Raw genomic sequence first — 25,005 nt, 5'->3', positions numbered from 1 at the left:
TCAGTTTTAGCTAATTGTACCTTTTTGTAATTTTTATGTTCCAAACAAATTCAATGAATTTTTTTTTTTTTTAAATATATTTAACTGGTTTACATCCTAAATATTTTGCACTGAATGCCTAGTTGTATCAGGTTAACAATATTTTTTATAGACAATGATTGTTTGTGAGACATCACTATCAATGACAAGACTTGTTGTTGAATATAAATTAAAGAAAATTATAAAAGTATTGTACTTTTCTTTGGTATAAATTTAGCGTGTATAAATTCTTTTTCATTCTCAACCAAAATTTTAAAATTAATAATACACCTAATCACAGACTTCTTAATTACTATTTTATGTAAAATTATGTAAATTACAGAGATATGAGATCAGGGGATAAGAGATAAGTGTTTCATTTTAAACATCTAACATTTTAGCTATTAATTTTGACAGAAACGACTTATTTATTCTATTACTAAAATTTTATATTATATTATTATTTTAATATGTTTTTGAATTGTTATTCTACAAATTAAAACTATTTTTTTTTTTAATAAATTAATCATAATCAAAGTAAAGGAACACACAATAAAAAAAAAAAGATATTAGTCATTACAAAAATTAAATAAAAAAGTCAGTTGTGTCTAAATAAATAAGCAATAAAAAAATTTTAGTTTTATTATATATATACATTATTTTTGTGGTAATCTTATATATAAAATTCTCATGTCACAATGGTAGTTACCATACTCATTCGAAATGGCTGGACCGATTTTTATGAAATTTTGTGTGCATATCTGGTAGCTCTCAGAATGGGACAACATATACTTTTTATACCCCTAAGTTATAAGGAGCGGGGATTTAGAGGGCTAATTACATATATGGCAAAACAACGTTAGCAGGGTCAGCTAGTATTATATATATGTACTTCAATATAAAACATTGATCTTTATAAGTACAAGTATGAATAATTCTAATAGGGAAAGATGTTTCATAGAAATATAACCTGAAATTTGTCAGTTACTTATTATAACACATTAATAAGTCCGTGTTTATTTATTAATATGTTATATTTCCCTCCAAAATAGATTGATATTGCAATATCAATTACAAAGAATGCATAAGAGGCATCCTCGTCACTAAATCGTTTATTTTGTTGTATTTATCTATATAAAGCTAAAGAGTTTGTTTGTTTGTTTGAATGTTCTAATCTGATGTGGCCAAAATATCAGAATAATTTAAAAATGGGATATTTACCATGTATTTTATTTTCATTTTGTGGAGCTCGATATTTTGACATTCAATGGTAAATATCTAGGTTTTGAATAATTTTAGTAATAAAAATAGCTAATATTTAGATTAAGAGCCGTCATTTTGAAATTAGATAGGTTAGGGTTATAATTTTTTGTAATGAAATTATATTGTTAAACGGTCAAATTTTGAGCTAAGATAATGTATCGGGTCTTAATCTAAAGACTTACCATAAAAACACATGGTTATTTATGTGGAATATTATGGTTTTAATCAAAATAATAATCACGGTTAGGTTAGGACTATAATAAGAATTTATAGTGACTATGTAATTTTAATAAATTATTAAAATTCTTTTTTTACTGGATAGGTCATTTACCGAGGAAGGTCTTTCCTCGTAGAATATTGCATATAGATAAACAAACTTGTATATTATGTTTAAAACGTATACATGCATATTTTGTTAGCATTTCTAGTTTTCAGAGTAAATATGGAACAATGTATTGTTCTTTTGTTTTACTGTATATTTGTTATCAGTAAGAATTTTCGTGTGATAGTTGTGAATGTATTTACATGCATGTGTGAATGTTTTTTATTTTTTATTTTATATAATAGTAAAAAATTTTATATACTGAACAAATCAGAAATTGCATTGATAGACTTTTACAATAATGTGCTCCATCTTTAAGGTATTTCTTTGCGTGTATTGTGGAAATACAAAACTATTTAGGCTTTCTGTATGTTTAACGAGTCTTTGTGATATATAAAACATATTGATTAGAAGATCAAAACTATATGAATAGGTAAATATGTAATTTACATAAAAACCTTCCATTCCAATGTCAAGAGGCGATTATACAATTTTAATGTTAATGACCTTGCTCCTCCAAAGAATCTTTACATGACATGATATTTAGACACAATCGCTCTAAAAATATATAATTTTCACATCGCTAACATAAGAGCGTAGTACGATGTGACGTTTTGTTATCAAACACGAGTAATAAACTTATCGACGTACAAAACTGCGACGCAAACCACTGGAACACGGCCAGGTCTCATGAAAAAACAGAGTTATCGCTCACCTGATGTCAACTGTGAATTTCTCCTCACCGCGATCCTCCCCACAGACACAAGGCTCAACCGAACACTACTCATTATCAAATATATTCCAATTCGAAATCACTCAAGTCATTCACATCAGCGATACACTTGACATACGCGTTGTACAAGCGAAATAGAAATGCTAGCACTAATAGGCGTAATCTCTAGTTAGCAAAATTGTATTTGTTTGTCAGTGAGAGAGAGGTCTATTCTGTCATGACGCAACACTTTTAGTCAACATCAACATCGGGTTGTAAAAGAATTATTAAAATATTGAACGCGCTGTGCCACTAAAACTGCACTTTATTATGTTTGTGAAATGAGTATAGCAATAACAATTTTATTTTGCGGATATTATTGCAGCCATACTGATATTCACAGCTGATTTTGATGTGTGAAGTTGGGATTTTATTGGTTCACCACGTTGTTTCGAAACATGTGCCATCTACCATCTAAATATTTTCTTTTATAGGTACTGCTTTATCTACAGATCATTTAGTTTCTAACTAACTTTGGTAGAGGGCGTAACTAATATAAAAAATAGGCAACTACTACACTGGACAGCCAAATTGATCAAAATATTTATTAATGACAATACTAGTATTTTTTTATTTATGTTTATGTACTTACAATTAATTTTTATTTTAGAGTAGGAATCTAAATATATTAACTTAACGTAGTAAATTGATCAATTATAAGTGTGTATATCACTCCATTATCCTGCCTTGTGTCATTAAACGACAGCAATTTCCTATGTCATCTGTGTTTAAAATTGTCCAAAATGGCTGAGACAGAAACCGATAATAACAGTATTGTTCGTCCCGAGAAAAATAATAAGGGCATAGTGACAAATAATGGCCCACGTCGCGTAACCATTTATAAAACTGACACAGGTTTTGGTTTTAATGTTCGCGGTCAAGTTTCCGAGGGTGGGCAGTTAAGATCGATCAATGGTGAATTGTATGCTCCTCTGCAGCACGTTAGTGCTGTCCTGGAGCAGGGTGCTGCTGAACAAGCTGGTATATGCAAAGGGGATAGGATCCTCGAAGTGTGAGTAACGATTTTTTCACATGTATCTTACAATTCCCTAGTTTCCATATTGGTATTGTGTTGTCCATGTTTGCTAGGTTTTCCCATAGTTAGCGTTTCACAGCCTAGCAACCGTGGAACAGTTACTTCAGCATTTATTAGTAAAGAAAGAAAACAACGATAGTTTGTTGTTGCTAACGAAACAATTTTCATAATTCTATGAGTCACGAAACCTGTTTTGCAAAATGTATTCATAAATATATGTATAGTTGCGAAAAAATTAATTTTATAATTCGATGCAATAATAATGCCATTCGTGTTGTAAAAGTAGAACAAGTTTTGTTTAGGCATAATGGTTCACTATTGTCAACTAGAGTGGTCAGATTTTCCTCTATATACAGGACACGACCTAGTTTTTAAGATGTCTGGGCTAAGATCTAGATTAGGTAAAACCGAATTTCGGGACCGTGGGGGGATGGGGGGGGGAGAGGGTGGGGAACGCTACCCCTGGTACCACTGTCACACCTCGGAACCCCATGGTTTTGGAGATATCCATGGTTAAAGTTTTGAGGTTAGAAGAAGAATTTCGAAAGTTAGAGGAACGCTTGGCTCCGGCGCTACGGAAAGTGCAGCCCTTCCGCCCTTGCGTGCGAAAGCACGCTCACTCATGCTCCGTACAAAAAAAAACCGAATTATGGGGTTTTTAGGTGTGGAGGGTGGAGGGTGTAGGGGAATCTATACAAGGTAACACTGTCACACCTCAAAACCCCATGGTTATGGAGATATCCATGGTTAAAGTTTTGAGGTTAGAAGAAGAATTTAAAGCTATTATAATACCTTTGAGCTCGTACTGTTTGCATTGTGTGACAAATCGACACTTTTAAACAAAATAACGCGTCAGACATAATATTCTAATAAAATTAGTAACATTGCGTGCTAGAATATAGGTTTAGAAATTCGAAAAATACCCAAAACCGAATCGGAGCACCCCACTGTCCACGTGGTCTTGGTCTGTCCTACCCCTAGAGTGTTTTTTTTTGTGCCGCGGAGGCGCGAAGGGAGGGCAGCCCTCGCCCGCCGTGCGAAAGCGCGCGAACGAATGCGTAGAGGAGCGGCTGACGGAGCATGAGTGAGCGTGCTTTCGCACGCAAGGGCGGAAGGGCTGCACTTCCCGTAGCGCCGGAGCCAAGCGTTCCTCTAACTTTCGAAATTCTTCTTCTAACCTCAAAACTTTAACCATGGATATCTCCATAACCATGTGGTTCCGAGGTGTGACAGTGGTACCAGGGGTAGCGTTCCCCCCCCCTCTCCCCCCCCCCCCCCCTTCCCCCTACGGTCCCGAAATTCGGTTTTACCTAATCTAAAGCTTTACCGATGTCTGCATAACTGAGCCATCAACAAGCTATGCTAGCTTTTACAAAGTGATTAAATTTAAATCAACTTTTTTTTCCATATTTTTTAGTTTTATTTTTTACATGATTAAGTTCAACTTTTGTCCAAGTATATGTAATATCCCACTGCTGGGCATATATGGGCCTTTTTTCTCATTTAGAAAAAGGATCAGAGCTTAATCCACCACACTGCTCCAATGCGGGTTGGCGGATAAATTCTTTACTATGAGTAACAATCGCTATCAGGTGTCCATGATAACAACTACATGTATGTAATATCGTTTGTAACATAAAATACAAAACATAAAATGCAAAACATGGCAATCAAATTAATTTTATTTATTTATTTATTTTTGATGTTACAACTATCTGCTAAAACAGGTCAGATACTATATCCTTGATATAATGTTATCAAACAATTGTCAATCATTAAAATTAATAAACATTAAATCTTATTTATTTTAGAACACAATTTATTTCAACTATAAATTAAAGAATACTACTTTCCCAGTTTGGGGAAATAGTACAAAAATGTCCTTTAACAAAGATCGAGTGTGCTTTAGACTACACAACTTAAGTAAAACTTCTTAATAGGGCTGTACAATAGACCTGTACTGTGTCTCAGATATACGAAACGTAAGTGGGTATGAGAGAAAGAAAATGTGTGCCTGCACCTCCGTTCCTCACCCAATCACACTTTTCGTAACGCTCTCGTCACGAAATCACCAGCTTACTCCCACATTACACACTTACATTTTAAATATTCATCTATTTAATTGTATAAACTATGCCAAAGTTTGTGCAAATGAATGCACAGATAATTGTTAGTATCTGTTATAAATCTTTTCAAATATCTATCAAAAAAAGCTTGGTATGCAAGTTTTTGGATTTAGTAAAGTACAATGTGACATAGGGAGATTTTATTAAATAACTAAGAGTTGTGACAGATTGTAATGTACAAACAGACAAAAAGATATATCTAATATAAAAAATTCTCGTGTCGCGGTGTTTGTAGTTAAACTCCTCCGAAATGGCTTGACCGATTAAATTTTGTGTGCACATCGGGTAGGTCTGAGAATCGGCCAACATCTATTTTTTATTCCCCTAAGTTATAAACGGGTTTAAGGGGGGTTAATAACATATATGGCAAAACAACGTTTGCGGGGTCAACTAGTTCTTTTATATAACAGTCCATATAGGCATCATTACTGTACTGGAGACTGTATGTGATGTTTTTGTTATTATTATTACTAGCTGATTAACTGCCGGGTTCAATAATCTACCTATTTGTGGTTTTACTTACAAGTTATGGATTTATAACACAATTTGTATGGAGCTTAGGTCAAAATCCTGTTTCTAGTAAGTAAATTCAAAGATAAAGTATTGAAACTGGCAGTGCACGGACATAATTCTGACTTGCAAACTGTCAAACGTATGAACATTTAATAATATTTTAATAATAAATAGTTGTGTTCTCTTCAATTTATCAATTTTCTGAACAATTTACTTAAGTGAGAAGTGTGTACAAAGTACTAGAAAAATTAAAAACAATATTAGCTGAATAGGTCTAGTAGCTCTCAACTCTGAGCAACACAATTGGCAATTTATTTTAATTTATAAAGATTACTGCAAAAATACTTAAAGTCTAGTCATTGAATTACACCATAATAATTTGTATATGAAATATTCAATTACTTATACTTAAGTAAGCCCTACTATCCCAATATATCTTATATATAAAAATGAATCGCAAAATGTGTTGCTAAGCGCAAAACTCGAGAACGGTTGGACCGATTTCGCTAATTCTTTTTTTAAAATATTCCTGGAAGTACGAGGATGGTTCTTACGGAGCGAAAAATTCTAAAAAAAAAATTTAAATTTCCTGAAAAAGTCTAAACACAACACTTTTCTATACTCCCATACAAAAGATTTGTGATAATACTTAAAAGTCAATTTGAACTTTAATAGCATACAATAAAGTTTGTGTTAGGCGATACGAAGTTCGCCGGGTCAGCTAGTAATCTTATAAATGTGAAAGTTTGCGAGAATAGATATACACATGTTTGTTAATCTCTCGCGCAAAAACTACTCGATCGATTATAATGAAACTTGGTGCCTAGATAGTTGGAGATCTAGAATAACAGATAGGCTATTTTTTATCCAGACGTCACGTATATCCCGATGTCCGGACGTAACGTACCTACACCGTCGTCTGTTCCTATGGTAAGCAACCTAATGCTTGTGTTACAGGTAACAACCGACCGTTATAACTATATTTTTTTTTATAAATATACATAGAAATAATACACATATAAATATATAAATACAAATATACACCCAGACTCAGGCGGGAATCGAACCCACAACCCGCGGCACAGAAAGCAGAGCCTGGCCACAGACACTGCAAACAGCGCCAACGGGCTAGTCCCATTCCCACGGGATAGGAAATTACGCGGGTGAAACAGCGCGCTGCAGCTAGTATATAGTAATTTATTTTACATGATCACACTTCACCGCACACGGCCTTATAATAGGACATCCAGCTTCATTGCTATGGTTTCCATGTAATTAATTATACTAGACTAAAAATAACTATATTAAAAAAAAAACTATAAAAACTAATAATACTTATCTTGTTTCTGTACTTTTTTTAATCTATGGTAAAAAATTACAAGTTTCGAGATTCAACGATATTTATGTACCTATGTTACCTCATAACTTTATTAAGTTATTTTTATGATTCCTTTTAAAATCGAAGCTGGTGCTTGTCGTGTCTTTTGATATTTAGTGAGTTTATATAAGTACTTTTTGAGTTATCTATACTCATATTATAAAGCTGAAGAGTTTGTTTGTTTGAACGCGCTAATCTCAGGAACTACTGGTCCGATTTGAAAAATTCTTCAGTGTTAGCTAGCCCATTTATTGAAAAAGGCTATATATATCATCACGATACGACCAATAGGAGCGGAGCACCAATGAAGAATGTATTTTTTCCCTTTTGAGAGCTTCCCCAGTTAGTCCAAAGAAACTGTTCCAATCGGACGAAATTGCGGGCAGAAGCTAGTCTCAAATAATGCGTATTAAATTGATTCCGACTTTGTTAATGATGTTATCATTTTATTACTTATAGATGTAAATTAGTTAGTTTTTTTTATATTGGAGAATAATAATTATTTTTATATTTGTGTCTCATCACATTGACCACGATAATTTAAATAAATTGAATAAACATTTAAACAAATTCCAGTGGCCTAGTTTATTGTTATCTCACAAGGAATATTGTATTCTCATTATGAAACGTGAATTAGATACTTTGCAATAACTTGCTATCACACTCTCAATACCAACTACTAAATTTATATTAAAATATTAAAAAAAAAACTGCTCAACTGACTTGCGTAAGTTTGAAATAATTAGATTTTCTTTTTATATTACGTATATTAGAATTTAATCGGTAAAGTCGTTCTCAAGTTATATCAAAAAAGGATGCATTTTGTTATTGATCGATTCAAGATTTTTTTTATTTGAAGAAATTGGCAAACACGCATACGGCCTACATGATGGTAAGCGATCACCGTTGCTTATATTAGACGCCTGCAGCACCGGAAGCACAGCAAGCGCGTTGCTGACCCTACCCCGACCTTGTCCGGGAGCTCAACTTACCCACCACAGGAATAATGCTACTTGAAAGCTTATTTAAGTATGATCTTCTCTAAGGTACTTCCCCAGACGGGCTGCTCAGGATTTTGAACCGTATCCTGTGCCCTATATTTAAAAAATTTACTCTATGATAATATGAGTGTGTGAAGTATAGGATGTTTTGCTTTGTTATTAGCTTGCAGTGTAAATAATGAAGCGGGGCATTGTTGTATCCGCGTGTGTTTGCTGTGATAATGCATCCGTGCTGTTCATATGTCAAGGACGTCAGTTATAGTCGGTAACAGTAGAGTAATTTATTCAGGATTATGTCAAATAGATGATCGAATTTCTTGTCTTTATTTCAATTTTAACTTTTTTTTTTAATTTTTTTACAAATACTAGCTGACTCGGCAAACGTTGTCTTGCCGCTAAACGCTATTTAAAAATAGGGGCTGTTGGTAGAAGGGTGACAATTTAGGGTTGTATGTATTTTTCAACGCTAAATCATAATAAAATAAAAAATAAATAATTTATCTAAAAAAAAAAAAAAAATAGGGGTGGACTACCCTTAACATTTAGGGTAATGAAAAATAGAGTTTGTTCGATTCTCAGACCTACCCCATAATGCACACAAAATTTCATTAGAATCGGTCAAGCCGTTTCGGAGGAGTTTAACTACAAACACCGCGACACGAGAATTTTATATATTAGAAGAAGAAGATTTAATAAAGTCGACCGACTCACGAACCTTTTGGCCTGATTTTACACTAAAAAGCAAGACATTCTGTAGTATATTTAGTATCATTGCACCGCTTGGGTCGCTAGTATGAGTATAAATATATAAAAATTTCTATTTATGTTTATTAGTCTTGAGCAAATTCTGTATGTATGTATATCACGAAATTCTCACAGAATTACATGTTACATGTTGTGATACTCTCGTAAAACCGTGAGACAGGTGAGATATGTAAGATAAGACAATTGAACTGAATAAGACTGTAATGTCTAATTTGCATAACGTTTAATTGCACACTTCCTAAACGCATTTTCATTGTGGCGTCTTCACGCAAACGTCATCAGGGAGATATGGCCTTCGATACGACCAACAGATCACTACGACTGCATTTGTATATCTTTTCTTAAACATATACATAAAGTTATGTCCACAGGCTTATAATGCCCGTGCTTTTGTTATTCCGATTTTTAGTTTTATTACTGATCGTTTACTTGTTACACTACTGCAGCTTACACTAAGAGACCTAATTATTCTATCTTAGTATCCCTAATGCAGACGTGAGTCCACCGACCAAAATTATGTTGTATATCTTTTTTCAACTGTTACGATTTTTGTGTTCCTTAAGCTGTGTATTTTTTATATTTTTTTTTTTTTTTTTATGACAAATAGGCAGGCATTTGACCACAATCTCACCTGATGTTAAGTGACGATGCGGTCGAAGGTGGAGCATGCCTGCCTAATATCAGCCTATTCACTCTGGCGTTGAAGGCACCCAGATTGTATCGTTCGGGAAACACAGACGCGGGCAACGAGTTCCATTCCTTAGCTGTGCGCATCAGGAAAGTAGAGCCAAAGCGTTTTGTGCGCGTAGGTGGCATATCGATGACATAAGGATGGAACGATCGACCGCGCCTAGTGTCCCGATGGCGGAAGGTTGTTGGGGGAATTAGATCGTGTAATTCCTTCGCACACTCACCGAAATATATTTTGTAGAACACCGACAGACGAGCTACCCTACGCCGATGATCGAGACTCTGCAACTTGGTGTCTGTCAGAGTAGGGTCACCTATGAGTCTCTTAGCTCGTTTTTCCACCGAGTCCAAAGTTGCCAGTTGGTATTTGGCGGATCCATCCCAAAGATGGCAGCAATACTCCATACAAGACCGAACTTGTGCTTGGTATAGTTGAAGCAGCTGTTCTGGAGTGAAGTATCGCCTGACCTTAGAGAGAATACCTAGTTTTTTTGCTGCAGTTTTTGCTTTGGACTCGATGTGTTGCCCAAAGTTCAGATTGGACGATAGCTCTACACCGAGGAGCTGTAGGGAGTCGGTAATTTCCACAGAAACATCCCGGAAAGTCGGAGCCAGGTGTAAAGGGCTCCGTTTAGAGGAGAACACACACGCCTGTGTTTTTGTAGCGTTGAACGTGACCAGATTGGCATCGCCCCATTCGGAGACTGCCTGGAGGGCGACGTTCAAGCGGCTGACCATATCCTCTCGACAAGACTGAATAACATCCTTACTAGCCCTTGCACTCGAAAAGTATCTGTCCGTCACTGTGCAGTCGTCAGCGTACCCAAAGGTACCGGGGACGAGCAGATCGTTAATATGCAGCAGGAAGAGGGTAGCGGACAAGACTGATCCCTGAGGAACACCAGCGTCGATAGCCTTTTGGTCCGACGAGTACCCGTCAAGGACAACTTGTATTGAACGTTCGCTCAGGAAGTCAGAAATCCAAGTGCAAAGGCCAGGTGGAATACCATATGAAGGAAGCTTGCTTATAAGGCTCGCGTGACAAACGCTGTCAAAGGCCTTCGAGATATCGAGAGACACGGCAAGTGCTTCGCCGTGTTTGTCAATGGCCTCACTCCAAATATGTGTGGCATACACTAGAAGGTCCCCAGTCGAACGGTGCTGGCGGAAACCGTACTGCCGGTCGCTGAGGAGATCGTTACCTTCCAAGTGGGCCAAGAGTTTGTTGTTAAGTTCACGTTCCATAGTCTTACAGAGTATGGATGTGACCGAGATGGGACGGTAATTGACAGGGTCTGCACGACTACCTTTTTTGGGCACAGGCTGCACGTTGGCAAGCTTCCAAGACTTCGGCACTTTGCCAGTCTTAAGTGACAGGCGGTACAGGCGTGTAAGAGGTGGAGACAACTCAGGGGCACAGGTACGCAGGACTATCGCTGGTATACCATCCGGTCCGCTGGCCTTGTTCACGTCTAGAGTTTGCAGGATTTTAAGGATCTCTTTTTGGCGTATGCGTACTTCTGCCATAATGCAGTCAGCACGAGTTGAGATTGGTGGAGCTTTTCCTGCAACATCCAGACGCGAGTTCTCAGCAAAAAGAGATGCAAACAAATCCGCTTTCTCTTTCGCAGAGTGGGCCAGTGATCCATCAGTCCTCAGCAATGGTGGAAGTGACGGCCGACAAAAGTTAGATTCAACGGCTTTTGCTAGGGACCAAAACGCTTTGCTACCAGAAGGGTAAGAAGCTAGTTTGGCCCCAATGCGGCTGATATGGTTGAATCTAGTCCTGCGTAACGTCCTTTTACATGCCTTGGCGGCTTGGTTAAAAGCTTTCTTCAAATTCCGAGAATTTGGAGAGTTGCGCGCGCGAGCTTCAGCCCATGCAGTGTATGCCGACCGCTTTTTGGCTTCTGCACGATAGCATTCCGCATCAAACCATGGGCGAGCTTTTCCATTCGTCGCTACGTCAGAGTATGGTATAAAATATTCCATACCCTGGCGTATAACCGCGGTAATGGCTTCAGCGCAGCTGGACGGATCATCAGAAGAAAAGCATACCTCTCGCCAAGGATAGGACGAGAAAAAGTGACGCATCTCATCCCAATCCGCTGCCTTATATCGCCACACCCGTCTTGGGCCACATGGGGATTCTTCGGGTGGGGAACAGACGGATATTGATTTTACCAGACAGTGGTCAGAAGTACCCAGTGGTGCAGAAACTGTTATTGAGTACCTGTCTGGATCAGTTGTTAAAAATAGGTCTAAGCAGTTGGCGGTATGAGAGTCTACGTCTGGTACCCTGGTAGCACAATTTACAAGCTGGGTGAGGTCCAGCGTCAAGGCTAGTTTACGCACTTCTCTCCCAGCATGGTCGGTCACCTGGTATGGGTACAGCCACTCCTGGTGGTGGGCGTTGAAGTCCCCCAGGATGACTAACTGTGCCGAAGGGTAACGCTCTCGAGCCTTATCCGCCGTTAGGGTAAGATGGTCACATAACTGAGTTGTCTCCACGTCTCCACTGTGCGAACGGTAGACACAGGCATACAGGATTTTCTCCTGTCCTGTGTCCACCAGAACCCATAGGATGGAGTAACTGGATGTCTCAAGGTGCTTAAGACGCTTGATGCAAATGTCATCACGGACGTACACACAGACTCCGGCACGAGGTATGAACCTGTGCTCCAGAGAATACCCGGGGTAGCTGAGGTACGCCGTGTCAGCCGGACATCTGATCTGCGTCTCAGTGAGGAACAGCAGCTGCGGTTTTTCTGTTTCTAGGTGGTGGTGGACAGATTCGAGATTGGAGTGCAGACCTCGGATGTTAGAGAGGTGCACTTTCAGTGGGAGGACGTGCAGCCGCTGTGTATACCTTTTTTTATTCTTGTGTGTTTTCATGGGGAGTGAATAGGTGCTGGGGAATGCGAACTGGACGAGGCGGCATCCTACCTACCAGGTGTCAGACTCTACACCGCCGCACGTAGGGAGCCTGACGCGGAGACTGCGGGGACGCCCGAGCCCCCCCAGAATGGCTACCTGGTCCTCCCTTCCGGTCGCCAACCGGCAAGGTAGAACATTCTGGGATTTTTCGTCAGGTGGCGGGGCAGCCTTTCACAGGTGGCTTTCCTGCTACTTGGGCCCCCAACTTCCTACGGTCGGCCAGCGGCGGCACCGTGCCTCGGATCCCGCTACCCTCCGAAGCCAGGCACCCGATGCGGCAGTGATGAGCAGACAGAATCGGTCACATAGAGTGCTACAACTACCCAGACACATCCCCCAAATGGCTGCTCTGGGACCCGCCCCGGAACACGGCAGTTGCCGTTTGGCGGCGCGACTTTACCCAGAGGGTGGTAATTAAGCCACGGCCGAAGCCTACCACCTCAAGAATTTTGTCGGCTCTTACGACAGGCCTTGCCGGGCCGTAGGAAATTGTATTCTACTGCCCGTCCCTACACGGGGAAAAAGAGATATATTGTAGAACATATTAATTACGGGGGATAAGAGATATATTGTAGAACATATTAATTATGTTATATAATTGTAATAAATGGAGAACCAGTTATTTTTTCGGTTATACTACAAAAACTACTGATCCGATCGAAATAATACTTATACAATAAGATGCAACGTGTTTCGGAGAAGGTTTTAGTATATGATATGTTGGTGATTACTTATCGTGTAAAAAAAATATGGACGGACAGAAGTCGCTAGTATTAAATATATCTATACTAACATTATATAAAGCGGGAAAGTTTTTTTTTTTTTTTTTTTGTTTATTTGTTTAAACGCATTAATCTCAGGAACATTTGGTTCGAATTGAGAAATTCTATTTGTGTTGGACAGTCCATTTGCCGAAGAAGGCTATAGGTTATTCTTTACTCAAATTAATGCGAGTAAAACCGCGGGTGCAGCTAGTTATTGATATATCAAATTTTCTCATACATCGGTTTGAATACACAAACCTTAATGACAATACACCGAATTGGGCCAACGACGCAGTAACGCGAAGTAATCGCTGTTTAATTGTACATCTATCGCTAATTAGCTAATTATTATTTTCATTGGCTACTTGATCTTAGACCATCTGCGACGTACGTAGCATGTTTAACATTTAACAAAGGCTGGTTATAAATAGTGTTTTTTTTTTATATGTAGTGCTTATTTATATATAGCCGCCTTTTGCACTTTTTCTTATTTTTTAATTTATTTTTATTATTTTTATTCTGGTATACATTAAATAATACGTTATTATTATTATTAATTATTAAGTTCAGTTCTGAATTTGTGATGTTTCAAGCATTTTGTTGTGTAAATTTAGTATATTAACTTTTTGTGAGATTAAAAATAAATGTTCCAAATAAAAGAAAAATTTGCTGTTATAATAAAGAAAGTGCTTATAAATAGTGTCAATGGATTATAGTGTCTTGTGTAAAGTGTAAATAAAAATGGCCTGTAGAGGGGGCAGCGGTCAATTCCGCTACTGCTACTACTACTGCGATGTCACAGGATTTGAAATATACGATATCGAAACGTCGGAACCGAATATAACGACTATTGTTGGGTACATAAAATTGTCATTCTATACTTATAACACTCTACGACGCGTTGGCGCAACGGTAACAGCACTGGTTTTGTGGCTGTTGCGCTAGCGGTTGCGGGTTCGTCCCTGCACATGACAAACATCTGTATGGCCACTTGTATTGTACTCATAGTAGGGAATATATCCGCCAACTCGCATTGGAGCAGCGTGGTGCACTAAGCTCTGATCCTTCTTCTACATGGGAAAAGAGGCCCATACCCAGCAGTGGAATATTACAGGCTGAAGCGTATAGTTCCTCTGAACGAAGGGATGATAGTCAAAATGTTTACTTGGTTGTATTACATTTAACATTGTTCAATTTAACTAATTCTGTTATATTAAAAGAATATTTTTTAAAGATTGTAACGTAAATATTTCAAAGTGCTTATTTAGTTTCTTCGTTTTAAAACTCCAGACGTCCCCTCACTAATAAGTCCTAATAACTTGAACCTAGAATGCACAGAAACCTTTGAACGTCGGGCTCATCTTAAGCCGTAAGCCGGCGTACATAATTTATTTGTAGACTTCATCTATACTAATATAAAAAAGTTGAAGAGTTTGTTTGTTTAAACGCGCTAATATCTGGAACTACTGGTCCGATTTGAAAACCTCTTTCAGTGTTATATGGCCCATTTATCGAGGAAGTTTATAGGCTCTATATGATCATGCTAAGACCAATAGGAGCGGAGCACCTATGAAGAATATTTCAAAATCGGTTTTTTGTCCTTTTGGGAGCTTCCGCTGTGTACCCTGCGTAAACAGTAATAAAAGTTTTGCAAAAATCATGTATGACAGAATTGTTCCTATTCCACGCGGAAGAAATCGCTGGCAGAAGCTAGTGGAATATAAAAGGAATAGCAATCGTCGTGAATCGTAGTGATTTGTATAATCATGAATAAGTATCTAACCCGGCGAACTTTGAAACGTTATATTTATTTTTTTCGTGACATATTTTTTTATACAAACTGTCTTGACAATAACGCGATCGTGTGTGTGTAAATTTCGGTGATAAATCTATATGAATAAAAATGAATGTTGCTAAGCGCATAACTCGAAAATGGCTCGACCGATTCGGCTAATCCATTTTTTTTGTATGTTACTTAAGGCCCACGGTTAACTTTTGACCGAACGAAGTCAGTTCGGGCATCTAGTTTTCATTAATATAGGTAGATCATAGCCATAAGTCCGCCCATTGTACTTCACTGTCTGCAACTATCTTTATGCTTTATTTGTAATATATTTTTAGTGTACAATAAAGTATAAAATAAATAAATAAATATATTTAATTCTTTATATATTTGTAATGCCAGTAACAACAAGAGTACGCGACATTCAAACAGCTTCTGAACATTAAAGGTACTGTAGCTACACGTTGCAATGTTACTTCATCTATAGTCAAGATGATTCAGACCATAATCCAAATGTCTGAACAGATTTTACATTAAACGTGGTAAATTACCATCCGAAAATTCGTTCTTCGAATAATAAAAACGACGTTTCATTTGGAGGTACGCAGGGACAACTAAATGCTTTAAAATTACCCATATTTGCGTCACTCTACCTCATTTAATCTATTTTCATTGACATTGGAATGATAATTTCCTGCTGTTTTTTGCCGAATTTAAGTACATTTGTTTTTCACTGGCATTAATGTGGTCGACAATTTGAACATAAAAATTTGGTATCATGTATAATGGGTCATAGTGTAGAAAAAATATACTAAGTCTCATTTCAAATTCAGTGCTTTTTACGTGTGGAAGGAACGTCAGTCCGCCCATATATCTTTAGAAACTTTTGCGCTCATATTTCTGAATGTCATATTGCCAAACTAACCAGATACGTTTCCTTTTCCAGCAATGGGGTGAACGTCGAAGGCGCGACCCACAAACAAGTGGTGGACCTGATCAAATCTGGAGGGGATTGTCTAACTTTAACAGTCATATCTGTGACGCCCAAGGTAAGAATGTTCAGACGCCTTATTTGATTCATAATCTGTCTTAGAAAGTCATGTAAATCACATTACATGTCATTTTTACCATCGATTCGAGTAGTTCATGTAATATATAATTCAGCAGTAACAAACAGCGTTATTAAGATGTTAAGGCGTAACAATGAATCTATTAAATTGATTGATTGATAGGCTTAATGCCTTTCAGTTGTGCCATTGGAGCACGATTGAACACTGTTAAATTGTTGTTTTATTAAAACTGTCACTGCAGTGGCCCCAGTATTTAACTGGCGATAAATCAAATTCCATTATGTATAATAATAAATAAATATGTACGATTTTATTTTTGTGATACCCACACATTAGGAATTCTAAAAATTTTTGAATATCATATCGAAAATTGACCGCTCCAGCGTGGATAGAACCCGCGTCTCCGATCGACCGTGCCGGCGCTCTAGCCATTAAGCTATGGAACGATGTACCCGTTAGATCGAAATTTTTGATATGATGATTTTTATATTCGGTTTAAGCGAAATCGTTAATTGGCTAGAGCGCCGGCACGGTCCATCGGAGACGCGGGTTCGATCCCCGCTGGAGCGGTCAATTTTCGATATGATATTCAAAAATGTCCAATAAATAAATAAATGACTATCTACATTATCCTATAGTACCTATATTTACTTTTACATACATTGCATTATTTATCTAAATTTCGTGTAAAAATAAACTTTAACATCGATATTATTTTTTGTCTGCTAAAATTTTAATATGAAGACTAAAGTTTATTACACTATTTTTAACCGACTTCCAAAAAAGGAGGAGGTTCTCAATTCGACTGTATTTTTTTTTTTTTTTTTTTATGTATGTTACATCAGAACTTTTGACCAGGTAGACCGATTTCGACAAATTTTGTTTTAATCGAAAGGTGGTGTGTGCCGATTGGTCCCATTTAAATTTATTTGAGATCTAACAACTACTTTTCGAATTATATCTAATAATGCGTTTTTACTTGACGCTTTTTTCGTCGACCTACGTTGTATTATACCACATAACTTTCTACTGGGTGTACCGATTTTGATAATTCTTTTTTTGTTGGAAAGGGGATATCCCTAGTTTGGTATCATGATAAGGAAACCAGGATCTGATGATGGGATCCCAGAGAAATCGAGAGAAACTCTTGAAAATCCGCAATAACTTTTTACTGGGTGTATCGATTTTGATAATTTTTACTTTAATCGAAAGCTGATGTTTATCATGTGGTCACATATAAATTTTATCCGATCTGATAACTACTTTTTGATTAATCTTTGATAACGCGTATTTACTTGACATTATTTTCGTCACCTTACGTTGTATTATACCTCATAACTTTTTACTGGGTGCACTGATTTTGACGTTTCTTATATAAATTAAAAGCTACTATTCGTCACGTGGTCCCATTCAAATTTAATTGAGATTTGATTCGTAATTTGTGAGTTATATCTAATATTGCGTATTTACTTGACGGTTTTTTCGTCACCCTACGTTGTATTATACGTTATATCTTTTTACTGGGTGCACTGATTTTGATCTTTTTTGTATAAATCAAAAGCTAATACTTGTCATGTCGTCCGTTTTAAATATGATTGAGATATAATGAGCAATTTTTGAGTAATCTTTGATGACACGTATTTACATGACGATGTTAAGACGACGACACAACGCCATCTATCAAAATGTAATGAAATTACTTCGTTCACTATCGATCAAATTACAATATTCCACTAGAGTAGAGAGTAGCAGTTTATTCGTTATAAATATATTTGAGCTTTTAATTTTTGAGTTATCGCTAATACTGGGTATTTACTTGGCTATTTTACGTCGACCAACGTTATATTAACCTCATTACTATTTTACTGGGTGGACCGATATCGATGATTCTTTTTTTAATCGATAGGTGGTGCTTGTCATGTGGTCCCATTTAAATATAATTGAGATTTGACTCGAACTTTTTGAGCTATATCTGATATGGCGTATTTACTTGACTGTTTTTGGAGTTTTCTCCTTAAGAATCGATTTTCATTTAAGGCCCCGGAATGAAAAAATTGAACAGTAAAATCTACTGAACGAATGACCTTGTTAGAGATGGCGTTCAGACGTTTTCTAATAACGCAATTAGGTTCCGATAGATGGCGTTATTGCATTCATTTATTTACAATTTGATATAGTAATAATATATTTCTTAGACTAGTAAGCCTTTTTGTGCCTATTTAGACAGTTGATCTGAAGGGTAAACTCCAGTCGTGCATCGGAGCTGTGTGAAAACATGAACATTACATATTTTTAATAAAAAAGACATAAACCGTAATTCAATATAAATCCGCTTCAACTAAAAAACCCGCCGTAATAAGCGATGTCAGCGCTTCGCGCGAATCGACGACGGGCCTTTTATGAAATTTCTGCCTACAATCGCTAACAAAATGTTAGAAATAACAGTAGAACATTATATAATTCTACAATTTTATAATGTCGCGTTATATGGAATACGAACAAAGTATTACTATTTTCTCGTCGATCTACGTTGTATTACTCTTCGATGTAATTGAAGTCGGTTTTTTTTTCGTTTGCGAGCAAACACAATTATTTTTATCTGTAAATGAATCGATGTGTCTTCACTATAAAATGGGATTATGACGTCGTATTGACTATTTCACTAACTACAGATTAATCTAATACAATTTAACTAAAGCCGGAACTGTAATGCAAGGAATACATAACGTTTTTATGGCTGTAATAATCCGTTGTCCTGCGTATCAGCAACGCTTAGATGGCCCAAGTCACAATATCTGTCAACTTTCCATTGCTATTGAGCTAATTTAGTTCACACGAAGTTATCGTTCTTTGTCGCTATTAATCTCGTCACATTGCGGTCATTAACTTTTGTAAAACGGCGATAAAAGTAGCCTAAGTTATTCCTTATTACATTAGCTCATCTGCAGTGAAAGTCCCGTCAAAATCGGTCCAGCCGTTTCAGAGATTAGCCGGAACAAACAGACAGACAGACAAAAATTGTAAAAAATGTTATTTTGGTATATGTACCGTGTATACATCCATATGCATTAAGTAAAAAGCAGTTATTTTAATATTACAAACAGACACTCCAATTTTATTTATTTGTATAGATTATAGTAAAAAGTGAAGCTACCACAGAGTCGGAAAGTAGATTCTTCAGAAATGAATCTGTGAAAAATTCCATAGCTACTCTTTAAAATAACTGTTTCATTCTAAAATTACTAATTTCTTGCAAGAAATACAGCGCCACTACTAAATCACCAAATAGCTATATATTGGGCTGCCAGATCTTTTAAACGGATATTTAATCTTTAGGAGGCAGAACGTTTAGAGCCATGCGACGATGGTTCAGCACCGGTGGGAGTTATAGGTGGGGCGGCGAACTCACGAGCGACGGTCTACCAACGATACGATTACACGGACAAGCGGTCACTACCCGTCTCTATTCCCGACTACCGGATAGTGATGGAACGGAATACGGGCAGGTCGTACGTGGCCTTCAACGTTCACATGGCCGGAAGACATTTGTGCAGCCGACGTTATAGGGAATTTGCTGCTCTACACCAGCTCTTGAGGAAAGAATTTCTTGGTGAGTGGTAGATGATGTAGATATATTTGCATAGGTGCGGAGAAGATTTTTCTCTATACCTGTTCTAGCTAACTTTGAAACTGCACACTACAAAATCTTAATATATATAAATCTTGTGTCACAATGTTTGTCCGCGATGAACTCTTAAACTACTTAACCGATTTTAATCAAATTTGCACACCGTGTGCAGTTTGATCCAACTTGAAAGATAGGGTATATTTTGTTTTGATATATGTAATTATTATATTTAAGAAAAAAAATAAGGCGATACGAAGTTTGCCAGGTCAGCTAGTTTCGTATATATATCACACGCCATAGTATCAATGCCTTTTTAGCGTTAAGCGATTACCGTAGCCTATAAACGCCTGTAATACCTGAAGCATCTCAAGCGTGTTGCCGACCCTAATCCCAATCCCCCAGGAGCTCTGGTCACCTCACTCACCATAGGAACATAGCACTGTTTGAAAGCAGTGTTATTTAACTATGTTTTTTTTCTAACTTGAATCTGTTTTGCGCAGATTTTTTCTTGCTATGCACTACCTCGGTGACAGTAAGCCTTGTAGACAACTTAATCTGTTATGATATTAATTGATGTAAGAAAGATTGGTTATGGAATCTCAAATTTCGTTTTCAGGTTTCAATTTTCCAAAATTACCTGGAAAATGGCCTTTTACTTTAAGCGAGCAGCAGCTCGATTCAAGGAGAAGAGGTCTCGAACAATATTTAGAAAAGGTATGTATATTTTAGTTCATATCTACCTCTTTCTTACAATATTGGTTTCAACAGAAATTACATCATTAAGAACCATTTTTAACCAACTTCCAAAAATGAGGAGGTTCGCAATTCGATTTTAATTTTTATTTATTTATTATTAGCTGTGCTCGCGACTTCGTCCGTGTGGAATTTAACAAAAAAGTTATTGTTCAGTTCGCAGAGAGATAAAATTAATAAATTTCTAAAATAAAAGTAGCCTAAGTTACTCCTTACTATATCAGCTATCTCAGCTTATATTCAGTCAGTGAAAGTCCCGTCAAAATCGATCAAGCCGTTTTAGAGATTAACCGGAACAAATAGACAGACAGACAGATAAAAGTTGTGAAAAATGTTAATTTGGTATATGTACCGTGTATACATCGATATGCATTTAGTAAAAAGCGGTTATTTTAATATTACAAACAGACACTGCAATTTTATTTATTTGTATAGATGTATATATTTTTATAGATTTTTTTAATCTAAAGGTGTTGCGTGTCATATGGTTCTATTTAAATTTAATCTGACAAGTACTTTTCGAGTTATATCTAATAATGCGTATTTACTTGACTATTTTTTTTTTGTCTATTTATGTTTCGTCTATTACTTGTCGATGTAATTGAAGTCGGTTTTTTTTCCGTTTGAGAGCAAACACAATTTTTTTTTATAAAAAAAAAAACAATTATAACAGTGAAAATTTGTGAGTTGAAAGTTTTGATTTTACTTCAAAAAAGAAAAATGATTGTAATGTGCCTTTGATTTGTGAATATTACTCGATATTCTCTTCTGATACGATTATAATAATTAATTTCAATAAAAGAATATTTAAGCCCGTTATTTTATAAACTTTGTGGGAAAAATTCCAGTTAAGTAAAACAATTATCAAAGTAAATTCTTAGTGTGAGAACAAGTCCTAAATTGGGTATTTGAGTTATTTTATATAAGCCATTTGAATTGATCTTTTTTGGGTCATGTGATTTAAACCATTCTATTTGGTCTTATTTTTGCGATGTTTATTAACCGACTTCAAAAACAAGCGGTGGGGGGGGGGGGGGCTCAATTAAATTTTGTAAGGTTTTATTTGATACCTTATAACTTGTTGCTGGGTGTATCGATTTGGTGGTTCTTTTTTTTTCCTCGAAAGCTACTACTTGTCGTGTCTAAGTAGTCTCTAAGCGAGATTTGACGAGTTTTTGGATTACCCCTAAAACTGTCTATGGTATAGTACCGTGCTTGGAAGTAATTTGAAGTCAGTTTTTTTTGGATGAGAATAAACTTAAAAATTTATTACAGGTTTGTGCGGTTCGAGTGATAGCAGAGTCGGATGCTGTACAAGAATTCCTCACAGATTCAGACGATTCATCTAATCCATCTCCGGTCGACCTGAAAGTCTTACTGCCTGATAAAGAAGTAGTGACGGTGTCCGTACTGAAGTCGACGAACGCCGACGACGTATACCGTGCTGTTTGCGAAAAGATTGGATTGTCTAAGTCGGTGCAAAAGTACTTCTATCTATTTGAAATTGTGGAGTATAATTTTGGTAAGTTTTTTTGGTTTTTTTTTTCTGGAAAATTGAATGTGTATATGTGAATGTGTGTATGTATAGCTTGTTTGTATGTCGTGTTAATAACTTTAATTGGTCGTAATAATATGACGTTTGATAGGCTATATTTGATCCAAGTAATAGCTTTTATAAGGCAGATAAGTTTCAATACTGGACTAGTAGATTCTCAAATAATAACAATAAATGGAAAAACTTACTGCCTTGTTTACTAAATAAGCCTCTTTAACGTCTCATTGGTATGTTTAAGCCTTCTAATCAATATAATAAAATATTGAATCCGCTATGGTGTTACACTGCTCTTTGGTGGATAATTACTCCATCATGAGTAACAATTGCTATTATATCTACTGAACATCGATGACTATATGTTTTCGGGATATGAAAGGAATACCCTCAAGGACATTATCCGAGATCAGAAAGTAATATTTGTACAAATGTCAATATGTATCAAGAGCAAAAATTGAAACTGCTACGACAATTGGTGACAGCTACTTGCTAACACTAACAAGCGTACGGCTCACCTGATGGTAAGCGATTACCGTAGCTTATAGACTTCTGCAACACCAGAAGCATCGCAAGTGCATTGCCGACCCAAATCTCCCCCCCCCCCCCCAGGAGCTCTGGTCACCTTACTCACCAACAGGAACACAACACTGCTTGGGAGCAGTATTATTTAGCTGTGATCTTCTTCTTCTGTGATTCTTCTGTGACCTGCAGGTCGAGGTCGAACCCTAGTCAGGCTGCTCCGGATTTTAAGCAGGAAATTACCTGTTGTGCCCTACCTTAATTGACTGTTTATATTTATTGTTTTTTTTTTTTTTTTAATATTACAGAACGCAAGTTACAGCCGAACGAGTGTCCCCACTCTCTATATATCCAGAACTACTCGACGGCGTCCAGCAGCTGTCTGTCCATACGCAAATGGCTCTTCAACCCCGAGAGAGAGATATCGGTGGTGAAGGAGGATGAAAAGGCAGCGACCTTTATATTCTGGCAGGTGAGATATAAAGAATCACTTCATTGTGTCTGCATTAACCACTATAATTATATTATTAAAGTCTTAAAGCGGCGTTATTTCACCTGTTTTTACATTCTATACATACGATTCAGCCTGTAATATCACTCTGCATATATGGCATAGGCCTCTTTTCCCATGTAGGAGAAGGATCAGAGCTTAATCCACCACGCTGCTCCTAGGCGGATATATTCCCTACTATGAGTGACGATCGCTATCAGGTGTACATGATAACAACCGGGACCGACGGCTTAACGCGCTCTCTAAGGCACGGTAGGGAACACAAGGACCAACAATCAGACCGAAAATAAATATTTATAATCACAAATATCAACTCCTTAACCAAAACTAACCGAACAGAGATTATCAAACTTAACATATTGAACTATATTGACCGAGTAAGTTCTGATCCACAAGTAAACCTCCCAAAAAACCTATAATCGTCTCGGAAAATTGGAATCAAACATTACCAATACTAACTAGATTTAAACAAGTCACAAAAATTACCATAACGGCTGATGCCTGTGGGAAGTATTGACGACTACCTTCTAGCAACGACAAGACACAAAACTCTTAATATGACCTTAAATACGAGAACTCTTAGGCCGGTGTGTCGACTTTCGTGGACAATGGGCAAAACCGTTCTCTAAACCAGCGGGCAGGTCGTGTGGTACTATGGCGGCGCAGTGTTGTGTTCGTGGTCGTGTCGACGAGATATTTGTTTTTATTTGCGAACAAAATGTCTGAACAACGACGACCGTATCTTTTTGATTCAAATTTATTGATAGTATGAAGAAGTTAATCCCTACTATAGGCCAGGATATTTTCCTAAAGGTTAGTTTTATTGAGATTATGAAGAACAGAGACAATGTCTCCGACAAATCCTACGACTACACCAGAATGAGTGTAGAAAGTGTTGACTATTTTTTTTTAAGCTATCGACGACGATTTAGAGTCTGGAATAAATAATATAAGAAATATAATAATATAAGAATATAATAATAACAATGTTAACGAGGATTCTTGTAAAACAATAGACACGTCGGTACGAACTTAGTTTATTTTCTATTAACAAGCAAATCGAAACATATTTGTTAACGAGGGTTTCTTGTGTATGGCGATGGCGGAGCGGAGTGTAGCTACTCGACGTCTATATGCGGTCCGAAGAAGCCTGTGTAGATGACATCGACTTATTGTGATTGGGTTTTACCGTTTTAATTAAATTAAATATAAATAAATGAATGCTTGTGCCTAGCCCTGGAACTCCTCTAGGGCTACGAAAAGCTCTTTGATCATCTCACTTAAGGATATCAGAGGACACTGCTTGACATAGCCTACCCAATTCGCGCAGTACACCCTGGTTTTCTCGAATACTTAGATAGATAGATAGATAGATACTCTTTATTGTACACAACAACAATCAACACAATAACATATTACAAATAAAAAAATAAAAATAAAACAGTGTACAAAGGCGGTCTTATCGCTAGAGTAGCGATCTCTTCCAGACAACCTTTGGGCATATAGGACACAGCGTAGTGAAAAAGCGGTAGGGAAGTGTTTACAGAGAAGTGACAATTAGTGTCTACTTATCCAGTCTCCGTCGGCAGTCTTGTGTAGATAAG

General features: G+C 36.9%; 2 protein-coding genes across 2 annotated transcripts in view; one reads left to right on the top strand and one right to left on the bottom strand.

Annotated features, from left to right (window-relative positions):
- Positions 1-2,565, bottom strand: part of LOC123658860 (ATP-dependent Clp protease ATP-binding subunit clpX-like, mitochondrial) — a 66,424-nt gene extending 63,859 nt beyond the window's left edge. The window contains exon 1 of the mRNA XM_045594152.1: positions 2,319-2,565. Within this exon, the coding sequence (XP_045450108.1) occupies positions 2,319-2,391 (73 nt within the window). The 5' untranslated portion in view covers positions 2,392-2,565. The remainder of the gene's footprint in view (positions 1-2,318) is intronic.
- Positions 2,566-3,098: 533 nt separating this feature from the next.
- LOC123658859 (sorting nexin-27) overlaps positions 3,099-25,005 on the top strand; it is a 33,486-nt gene continuing 11,579 nt past the window's right edge. Inside the window, exons 1-6 of the mRNA XM_045594151.1 lie at positions 3,099-3,387; positions 16,315-16,417; positions 19,775-20,048; positions 20,683-20,780; positions 22,095-22,341; positions 23,199-23,362. Of these exons, the coding sequence (XP_045450107.1) occupies positions 3,119-3,387; positions 16,315-16,417; positions 19,775-20,048; positions 20,683-20,780; positions 22,095-22,341; positions 23,199-23,362 (1,155 nt within the window). The 5' untranslated portion in view covers positions 3,099-3,118. The remainder of the gene's footprint in view (positions 3,388-16,314; positions 16,418-19,774; positions 20,049-20,682; positions 20,781-22,094; positions 22,342-23,198; positions 23,363-25,005) is intronic.

The sequence above is a fragment of the Melitaea cinxia genome, chromosome 13, assembly GCF_905220565.1.
Source record: "Melitaea cinxia chromosome 13, ilMelCinx1.1, whole genome shotgun sequence".
NCBI classification, from domain to species: Eukaryota; Metazoa; Arthropoda; class Insecta; order Lepidoptera; family Nymphalidae; genus Melitaea; species Melitaea cinxia.
This window is presented reverse-complemented; position numbering and strand designations above follow the sequence as displayed.